At 40.4% G+C, this 10,988-nt stretch overlaps 1 protein-coding gene across 1 annotated transcript; it reads left to right on the top strand.

The window, feature by feature from the left end:
• The first annotated feature begins 778 nt into the window (after positions 1–778).
• On the top strand, positions 779–8,723 carry ankmy1 (ankyrin repeat and MYND domain containing 1). The gene is made up of 19 exons (XM_053323033.1): positions 779–806; positions 889–1,187; positions 1,427–1,573; positions 2,120–2,314; positions 2,904–3,142; positions 3,286–3,502; positions 3,753–3,914; positions 4,079–4,215; positions 4,440–5,034; positions 5,143–5,327; positions 5,458–5,635; positions 5,843–5,983; positions 6,092–6,199; positions 6,469–6,576; positions 6,675–6,797; positions 7,319–7,420; positions 7,765–7,970; positions 8,104–8,258; positions 8,521–8,723. The coding sequence occupies exons 1-19, from the start codon at positions 779–781 to the stop codon at positions 8,721–8,723; spliced, it is 3,528 nt and encodes a 1,175-aa protein (XP_053179008.1).
• Positions 8,724–10,988: the final 2,265 nt, after the last annotated feature.

Below are 10,988 nucleotides of genomic sequence, written 5' to 3' on the forward strand. Positions count from 1 at the left end.
CCCAACAAGGATGATCCTGCTCTGTGACAATTACCTACTCTCATTTTCCACTCTTATTTATATTTTATTAGGCCGCAGCATGCAAGGTGGATCTTATGTATCTTCAACTCCTTATTGCACAGGGGGAAATGTAATTAGCAGAGGTGGGACACTATTCTTAAGTAGATTTTCCAGATGTCTGTACTTTACTTGAGTTTTTATTTTTTTTCTGACTTTTTACTTTTACTCCCTACATTTGAACACAAATAGCTTTACTTTCTACTACTTACATTGTCAAAACAGGCTTGTTACTTGTTTATCTATCTATCATAATAATAATAATGACATTGCACACATGTAAATAATCTCAGAAACTTCTGCATATTGCACAATCATATTGTTTACGGTATACAGTTTTTAATTTTTTTACTTTTTTTTTTTTATCACTTTCACCCTTACACTGCTACTTTTTGTCCCACAGTATTGCTGTGTCCATTTTAATTTCTACCAAGGGGGATCAATAAAGATGCATCTTATCTTATCTTAAGCATGGCATTTTGGCAATGGCATGGCAATAAAGATGAGTCTTATTAGAACTGAGAAATTAGTTCAATTTAAAGGATAAAATGGAGTGTTTTTTGTGATTGCTGCCTAGATTTTTGCGACTTTATCGGTCGATAAAAGTAACTTTAACCTGGGGAGGTGATCTAATCAAATGAATGGGAATAGGAATAAAAACAAACTTTCTTACACGTCGTCTGCGCATGCGTGGAAGCTCATCACAGATTCTATCGTCGTCATGACAACCAACGCATACAGGAAAGAAAGTCAAAACTCAAATCTGACCTCTGAGAGTTAAAGTTTTCTCCTCTAGAGTAAACACATTCGTTTTCAGTTTTTATAACTTAGCTGGTTATAAGAAGAAGTTGTACTCTAATGGATCCAGGTGGGTTATCTTGACGGACGTGCTACGGCCCCCGCCCCGGTTTAAAATGCTGTCGACCTGCGAAGGTGTTGCGGCAGCTCCGGAGAGAGGTGTGGAGCCGGGGACCGGGAGTCATAGCAACGGCGTCACAGGAGCTCGAGTCGGGGGAGAGAGACGAGAAGGAGTCGGTGTTCAGGAGTGGCCCGATGGATCCAAATATGAGGGAGAGTTTGTTAATGGGTTCAAACACGGCACAGGAAGGTACACCTGGAAAAACGGAGAGGTAACGTGAATTTAAAAATGATAAAAACATGTTGTGAATCTTTTTCAGGTTTAACTTAGCTAGCTGAGTTCACTTTAGTGATTTATATTTCTTCAAAGAGAGAACATACTACAAGTAAATCATCAAATTATAGTGTGTGGCTAGTGTATGAAGGGCAAATGAGCTTCTTCAACATCAACAATAATTACTTTAACTTACTTCTTTTTACTACTATCCCTCCCTGTTTGTCCATTGTTTAGTACTATGAAGGCTCTTTCTACAAAGACTACAGACATGGTGATGGGGTGTACTGCTGGCCCACAGGCCACAGGTTCATTGGCAAGTTCTACCTCAACAGAAAGGAAGGATATGGACGACAGCTGTTCCCCGATGGAGCCACATTTCAGGTAAACTGGAGGGACAGATTGTTTTAGTTTATGGGTCAATGACATGATGCAACCCAGTCTCAGTTAGTATAACCAGTATTACCAGTATATCATAAAAATCTGATTATATAGCTACAGGGAAAATAGCCTAAATATGAATTAAAATGTAGAATAAATACTGATACGAATATGACTAAAAATATGAATACCACTTTTAGCAATGCAACACGTTTTTGTTTGTTTGTTGTTTTTTTTACAAAAAATTCAATCATTTCTCAAAACTTATTTAGAAAAATGGTTGTTTTGATGATATGTCCTGCTCAATATTGACAAAAAATGACATTTTCAGGAGCATTCCTTCTTACTTTTGATTAAAAAATGGAGCAAATGGCATTTCAAATGATATAAAGCCCACAAAAATATAAAATGTACATTTTAACAAACCTGATGCTGCTTTTAAAACCATTTTTTGAGATATTTTTGAATTGCTCATCTTGCCAACCCTTATTTGTCACTGACCTTTATAGATAATAGTAAATATCAACGAGCCTCTCCTCTCCTCTCCAGGGTTTGTACCACGCTGACCAGAGGTTCGGTCCAGGTGTGGTTAGTTATCCAGACGGGTGTCAGGATGTGGGTCTGTGGCTCGGGAAGCGCCTGCTAAAGCTCTGTACCTCTGTAGAAGAAGGTTTCAGCCTGAAGAGCTTTCCTGAATATGCTGCCTATATGGACCCGGTGGTCACCACAGATTTACAGAGTCAGGTAAAATAATAATCGTACAAAAAGATAAAATAATTTAATTTTCTTGCTTATTTTTGTTTTTATTGTAGTGAAAATGCTGTTTAGATATCCTGTCCAAAACCATCTTTAAAACAATTTTAAGACACAGGATTGTTGTATTTTAAGCTTCACTGATTTATTTTTTATCACTTATAAATCCTGTATAAGACAAACAATGTTGTATTAGGAAGAAAAGCCTACTTCATTGGAGACTTGTACCTGTAAATATGTGGCACTTACACAAAATATGTGTTAAACATGTCACTAAAATATGTATTCATCTCCTTTTTTGCTCTTTCTGCTCGTCAGCCTCCCATTCTTTCTACTGATCTCCAGACCAAGGCTAGTACATACTCTGAGGTAACGTATTTTTATAAAGAAAATACTGGTTTATGACTACAGAAAACTAATACATTTTTTTTTACTATTCTTTCATTGAAAGGACATATTTTGGTGGAGCACAAATAACCACTTTCACTTTATTAGATTCACATTGAACATGGGACTCAAGCTGTTACTTTTCACAAGTCTTCTGTGGTCATTACACTTCAATACTCTCCATCCTCCTCAGGTAGACACAGACAGACATCTGCTGTCAGATGAGAGTTTTATCCTTCCTCCTGGCCTGGAGAGTTACTCGACAAATGGTGACCACCTGCCGCTGCCCCCGGGCCGTAGAAGAGAGCTGGATCAACACTTTTATGGCGAGCTGTGGGAGGCGGATGCTCACCCCTACCAAGGCTATGAACGAGACCCCCTCTCTGCTCTGCCCTTACAAGAACGCATGCTGGCTCACATACACAAACACAGGTCAGATACACATAAAAAAAAGTATTGTTTGAGTTTAGCAAAAGTGTTTGTATTGAGAAAAAGAAAAATACATACACATCATTTCAAGGTCTGACTGCTAACAGTATTAAAAGTGAAAGTTTGCCAATGTTTGTTTCTCTCAGACTACAGGCTGAAAATGTAGACTGGGATGTTGCAGCAGTTCTCGCTCTAAACAGGGACAGTTTTGGCCCTAAAGGCCCTTTGGAGGTCAGTTCAGAGATATTGATTCAGCAGGCCACCAGAGGGCAACTGCAAGAGGTTTCACAAATTCTTCAGATGAGCTGTGTCCACCCTGACGTAGCAGATTCAGAGGGACACACCGCACTGATCGCTGCCACAGTAACCGCACTCAATTTATTTCATTTTTCACTGTTTGTTTTGTTTGTTGATTTCATTTGTTCATTAATTTTTTTTCTTTTATTATTATCATTTAACAAGAAAATCCTTCAGAAACCTGCACTTTAGTCAACAATTCAACTATTAAAGTTTATAATTATAGTAAAATCAAAGGTTTCTGTCTCTGTATTTATGCTTCAATGTCTCTCAAACATGTTTATCTCCCTTTTTGTTTCATCTTATAATCCGTCAGGTAAACTGCCATAATGATGTGATCCAGCTCCTGTTGGATATGGGCGCTGATATTGACAAGTTGAATTGTGAGGGCATGTCAGCCCTGGCCGTATGTCATATCCTCTACTACCCTTTTCACTCTCTGCGCACCACAACGACTGAACAACCAAACAAAACACAAGTAAGACTCTGCTTTATATAGTTTTTTTTCTGTGTTACCTTATCGCCTCTAGTAGTGTAGCATGTATGCATGAAAGCTGTGTTTTGGACCGGCAATTTAAATGAAGCAAGCTCACATATACTTTACATTTATATTGACACTTTTGCACTGTAATGTGTCATCAGGGTTTAAGGTCTCAATCAGCACGGGGGAACAGTCCTCAGATCAGCCCACTGGACCTCACTACACACACAACCAGCCCTAATAGCAGACCTCAGACCACTGACACAGACCTGAGCAACCAGAGTCACTCCTCTGACCAGTAAGGGTTCAACTAGAGTAATATCACCTCTGTTACTTGCTATTAGTGTTTAGCTGAAACTGTATATTCTATCTTGTTGGGAGCATTGTGACAAAACACAATCACTAATCTTTTTAATCTTGTGAAATAATTTAGTTTTTAATGAGATAAAATTGGCACTGGCTGCTGCAATTACAACCTGTGAAGTGTGCACCATAAACCTCTGTGTTGATTCTTTTTTTCAGGGCAACAGAAGAACTAACTGAGCACATCTCACATCACAGCAGTAAAGTGTCCAATGACAGTGAGCTTACTGCTGATCTCTGCATTAGCCCAAATAAACCTGAGACAACCGCAGACACTGAACACCTTCAGGAGAAGGAAAAAGGAGAGATAGTGGGACAAGGAGGGGGGAGCGACAGCAATGAGATAGAAAGAGTGGAAAATGTTAGAGAGAGTGAAGTAAGGAGCAGAAGGGGAGATGGGGAGGAAAGAGAGAAAGAGGGAGAATGTGATCAAATGTGGAAAAGTGAGGAAACAGAAATGAAGGAGCTGGAAAGACATTTTAATGAAAGAGAAACTAAAGAGGTAGATGAAGAGTTTGGAGAGAATGGAGGAACTGAGTCAGGAAATGAGAATGCGGAGATAGCAGAGGAGATTGAATACGGTGTAGAGAAGTTAATAACAGATTTTAATGAAGATGATCTAGAGGAGAGAGAAGAGGGCGGAAGCCATGATGTGACTGGCGTGGAGCGCTCCATTCAGGTGATGGATGGTCACATTTCACTGGGCAGTGTGCAGTGGAGGGATAGCCGACACAAAGCAGTAGGAAGACTTCAGGTAAAGAACACAAAAGTTCCATCCTGTAATTGATTTGAAGACTTTGTAGATCTTTCACTCTTAAAAATTCACTGTTGTCAACTCATCTGTCTGTCTGTCTGTCTGCAGCAGGGCAAAGACAATGAACTCACCCCGAGAGAAACCTTTGACTCTGCCCGCTCCATCAACAGCTACGACATCCAGGTCACAGAGGAAGTGATGCAGCGTTCAGCTGAAGCTCTGAGTCACACTGGGATTCCTCAGCGCTTGGACACGCAGGAGACTGTACGCAAAATGGCTGCCATGAAAACTGAGTCAGTTGGTCTTGTTCCTCCCCCGTTATCTCTCTTCCTGTGCTGCTTGTTTTGTTAAGATGGCATTAATGCTGATTCGTATACTGCATTTGTCCCTTTGTATGTGCGCTAAATCTATATTCTATATTAGGCACCGTGTTCGTTTGAGCACGCTGAAGCTGTTATTGGAACGGGGAGCTGACCCCAACGTATCCAGAGTCCCCATGCCTGTCCTCTTTTTGGCCATTATGGCTGCTGACACTGAGGCTGTCAGGAGACTTCTGCTGTGTGGAGCTCGGACTGACATTCCCCTTCCACCTGAGGTAGAAGCCTACTTTTTACTTCCTTTTTTTGGTGTTACTTTATTGAAAAAATGGGGAAGGGTGGGTGAGAAGTTTTACTTCCTGTACTGAAAGGGATTTTAGTATACTCACATTTGTAGTTTAGAGTTGTAACACTTCAATGCACCACTGCCTTGCACAAGCCACACCAAAATGCAGATGTACCCAAATAAACTTTTTAACCTTTTTTGACAGAGGAAAGGCCTGTGTCCCCTGCATGTAGCTGCCTCACTGCACGGTCCAGCAGGGCCCAGAATCACAGAGCTGCTGCTGCACACTGCTACTGATCCAGATGCACAGGCGTGCGACCAGGATGAGATCTATGAACAGGATAAGGTATGTATGTTCTTTAAGCTTTATCAGAGTCCTCTACTAGTGGTAATAGTTATGGGGATAGATGGACTGGTGAGAAAAGAGTTGCAGTCTGAGTTTTCACTTTTACAGATTTTCATGAAGGGCCAGAAATCACAGAGCACTAATGAGAGCCCGTGTGCCAGAGAGGGAGGACGAACGGCTCTGCATGTGGCTTGCCAGAGAGACAGGGATTACAGAGTGAGTACATACTGTATAGGCACAGTCAAAATATTCACAAGGGCGCCTGTGGCTCAGGAGGTAGACCAGGTCCTTCACTAATAACAGAAGTTGGTTATACAGTCTCTGGCTCCTCCTCTTCACTTGTCACCTTTGGCTAATTGCTCCTGATTGTTCTGCCAGTGTGTGTGTGAATGGGCAAATGTGGGGGGCAAAACTTTACATGGCTTTAGTAAAAAAGTGAATCATCAAAATTATGAAAAGTGTACCTGTTTTTTTTTTTTTTGCAGAATGCCAGCAAGGTGGTAGCCCTCCTTCTCTCCCACAGAGCCAACACAGACCTCCTCTGGAGTGGACACTCACCTCTCTCCCTGGCAATAGCAAGTGGCAATGACCTGGTAGCCTCCCTTCAAAGACACACACAGACTCACACTTATTTATATCCGTGCCAACTAAACCTCACTCTGACCTGGACCTGTTCTTTTCTCTTGCTCAGGCAGTGGAGGAGCTGTTGAAAGGTGGCGCAGATCCCAACATCCCTTTGGGTAGCAGGGTGGGCAGCGCCCTCTGTGTCCTCGCCAACATCAACTACCACTTAGGTGGCAACAAAGCTAAACTGGTACAAACCAATACACACATTTACACGGACCAAATGGCGTATATGGTAAAATGTTTGTTACATGTTGTTGTCGAACATCTTAAAGAATAATCCTGAATATTATTAAGAAGAGCTTGATAGTGAAATACAAAAAAACTCCTGCATGCTTACAACACTCGCAGTCCATTATTATGCAGCTAATATTTTGGCAGGGTATTTATGATGCATGTCGAAATGTAAAGTGTATAAATAAGCTGACCAGAAGAACATTATAGTGGAGCATTTTTCTATCACTTTTTTCCATGTGTGTGTCTGTGTACAGGAGTGCAAACATTACTCTTCACTGAGAAAGTAAAACTCAGCGACCCAAAGTCCTGCATTATAAATCCCAAAACAACACATATGACTGTGTGCTCAGCCTCTTCGTAACAGTCAACCTTAATCTAACTCAGAAACCAACACTTATAGGCCTTAATGTATGTGTCTCCAAATAGTAAGCAAAATTGTATTATTTGGATTTTCGGTGTGTGTCTCTGATGTAGTTGGACATGTTAGCAAAGGCCGGTGCCAACATCTTGATGCCAATTAGGGTGGGCGATGTCGTGGGCACTGCAGTCGACTTCGCATACTACTCCTTCAACCAGGTAACACACCTTTACTGTCAGAAACACTTTATGCAATTCAACTGAATTTAAAAAAAACTTCATTCACTTTGTGAGAAATTTAATTAATAATTTAGTGTTGAGACCTGTCAAGTGTCAGAGATGTATTTTTGAAGCCATAGTTAGAAGCAGTGGTGATGTTGTATTGGGTTGTACTACATTGTGAGGTGTTTCTAATATTTTGTCCCACCAATTTATGTAAATGGTAGTATAGACTATACTGACACATTAAGTTAATAATAATAAATAACAATTAATTACTATACTGTATAGTAATGCAACATTGCTTATAATGTATTTATGTAATGGTATATGTTACACTGTAGGACTTTCGTATTGCCAACACTCCCTTCCATGCTCTGAACATGCGGGAGAGGGAAACATTCAAAGAACGGCGCCAGCTGCTGAGCATGATGGGAGATTTGCTGAGACAGACTGCTGCCCAGAGGGAGAGAGAGCAGCGAGAGAGAGAAGTGAACAATGAGCCCAGTCCCAGCTGTCAAAATCTACAACACGTAACAGAAAAACACCGGTAAAAAGCACACACACACACACACACACGCACATTCATGTACTGCACATGCAAACTGTCTATTTCTTGTGAACTTGTATTTAATCCACCATGGAGCCCATTTCCAACTCTGTGCATTTGAATAATTTCCCAGGACGCCATTGTTTAAGTTCTGCTACCACTGCGGTCGCTCTGTGAATGTGAAGCTGACCGCTTGCAGCCGCTGCCACAAGGTCTTTTACTGCTCTAGGACCTGTAAACTGAAAGCATGGGATGAAAGGCATAAGGACGAGTGTATCCGGGTGTCAGGTGGGAATCAGGACCTCTCCTTTCAACAATAGCAACAGTAAACAACACCAGCCCCCAACCCCTACCCCTGGACACTGATGTTCAGACCATAAATACTACTTAATAAGCTTATAATAAAATGATAATGAGTAACTTTGCCACATTGTTTTGAATCTGTGATATCTAAAGGATAAAGTTAAACATTTAGATGTACAATATCTGTAAAATATTAATTTGGTTTTTAGCGTGTAAACACTTTGTTTATCTGTCTCTCTCAATCCAGCATCTGCTGATGGCCTCCAGAAGAGTGTTGTGTTTAAAACCCAAAGAGGCCCCAGGCCCTTGAATGTCATGTTGAAATCAAAAACAGTCCCCAGGCCCTTGAGTGTCAAGTTGAAATCCCAAAGGGTCCCCAAACCCTTGAGGATGACTGAGAAGGTCTTGGAGAGCCAAGTCGACCTGAAGGAAAACTACAGCTTCAACTGATGGATACAAACATTTAACATGGTTATATATATGCTAGATGACATTATCTACCTAATATAGTAATGCACTTCTGTAACAGCACTTCTTTCTCTGACTCTTGAGTTTTAACTTTATATATTTGGATTAATGGTGACAATATTACAACAATATTTAGTGCCACACTTCTCTTTGGCATGTATTGTTGTAGTAGTATTAGAGTATTAATAGTGGAATAATGTCTTTTCTTCTCTGTGCTATTGCCAGGGAAAAATTAATCACATTAATTATTTTATACACGAACTCACGAACTGTGTAACTTTATCACTAATGCTATTATTGTTTTTGTTTTTTTAATCTTCATTTAACAAAACAACAACAGGGTTAGACTTTGACATTTGACTTTTTATATGGGAAATGTGTCTAAATTTCATCACTAACACTATTATTATTATTATTATTATTATTGATCTTCATCTATAAAATATTGTCCTAGCTGATTTGTTGATGACTAAGTTTCTTTTGGAAGAGATATAAGAAAAGTGATACACATATTAAGCTAGTTTTTATTGTAATAAAATGTGCCTTGTTGCTTTTTTTGGTTTCAGCTGATTGGTCACTCACACAGTCTGTCCAATGCAAGAGTCCCTTTCATCCAGATTGGAACGACATTTGTGATGGGTGGTTATGGTACATGAAGTTTGAATGGAAAAGTAATACTTTTATTGACCCTGTGATCTGTTCATGATTAGGCCAAGTTTTCCATTTGGACATCGAAATATCCAAATCCAGTTTACTCACCACATTCATTCCCCACAAATTAATAATTTTCATTTATTTGGGCTAATCTTCTATTAGCCCACATGCAGGCCAAAATATGTCAACTTTGCACAATCACAGAATGACGTGGTAAGACTTAACATTAAATCCCCCCATTTACAGACATGAAAATCACTCACCTTTCGGCGAAATTCGCCGTTTTGAAACCAAAATAGATGTCCTACGTGAATCATGCAGATCCGATGAGAATTTTTTTCTTTTTTTTGGGGGGGGGGGGGGGGGGGGTGTCAAGCGGCCTCCGTCACTTGGTGTTTTTTTTATGTGAGTAGACCTCATTAATACCATAGATAGACGATTAATACACGCACCTATTGTCACCCACTTTGTCGTCGGTCACATGTCCTCATTGGCTTTGGAGACATGTGCTGCCTCATCCTAAGCACTGATTGGCTGGTGTGTGTGGTGTCGTATGAAACAGTCACGTGTCCCACAGATGCACGCAGGAGTCAGGAAATGACGTAAACCGGACCGTATATGGTTTGTTATGTGTGTTATTACGTTACGTGTTGGACTAAATACATGGACATATTGAGGAAAGTATTCCGGTTTTATGGAAACGGATTTCATATTTCACAAGAATGGATACTTGGCGAGCTGTACAGAAAGTCCTGAGTCATAAGATGATCGTTGTGGATAAAGGGAAGACTTTGAAGGTATGTAGCATTATAGCTTTTCTTACTTTAGCTAAGTGGCTAGCCGAGCTAACCGCTAATACTATTACGGCTGTGAGCAACCATAAGTCGTGAGTGGTCATGAATGAATCAGGACAATCTAAGCTTTCCAACAATGTATGGCATGAATATATATGTTTAAGGGTTGGTGTTTAAAACATTAAGAAGAACTTGTGGCTACCTCCCAACTTCCGGTCCGTCCCGTAGGCGGAACAGCGTGTTTTACGTGTCTGCAGTTCCGATCCTTCATGTTGGCTGAAACAGACAAGTCACCCTCAAACATGCTGAAAACCAGATTGAAGTTTGGCCAGTGCAGTTAGTCTTCCCTAATGTTTATGTAGCTTTGTGGATGTTCCTCACGTTGCCGGTGACAAACTGTGAGGGGGAGAGCTCATTTTCTTATTTGGGGAGAATCAAAAATGAGCCTGAAGTCCTTTTATCATTACTGGAAATAGAGTCTGAACCTGTCAGAGACCTGGACTTTAGAGATGTTGTGGAGGAGTTTGCTAGGAGAAAGGTCATTGCATAAGGGAACTACTCTAATGTGTGTGTGTGTGTGTGTGTGTGTGTGTGTGTGTGTGTTGTTAATGTGCATTGTGTTTTTTTTTATGACTCTGAAAACATTTGTTGTTGGGATGTTTGATATTGTGGAGATTCTAAAAACAGGTTGTTTGCTATTCTTTGAAGTGTTTCTGCATATCTGAGTGTAGAGTGTAGTGTTTTGATAATACACACACACACACGCACACACACACATTCACTGCATGTGCTGAGAGTC

The sequence above is a fragment of the Scomber japonicus genome, chromosome 7, assembly GCF_027409825.1.
Source record: "Scomber japonicus isolate fScoJap1 chromosome 7, fScoJap1.pri, whole genome shotgun sequence".
Taxonomy (NCBI): Eukaryota; Metazoa; Chordata; class Actinopteri; order Scombriformes; family Scombridae; genus Scomber; species Scomber japonicus.

Coding starts and splice junctions, on each gene's coding strand:
- ankmy1 (XM_053323033.1), top strand. CDS start 779: ATGACAACCAACGCATACAGGAAAGAAA. Junction 5,328..5,457: donor ATGGCTGCCATGAAAACTGA/GTCAGTTGGTCT, acceptor ATTCTATATTAG/GCACCGTGTTCGTTTGAGCA. Junction 8,259..8,520: donor CGAGTGTATCCGGGTGTCAG/GTGGGAATCAGG, acceptor CTCTCAATCCAG/CATCTGCTGATGGCCTCCAG.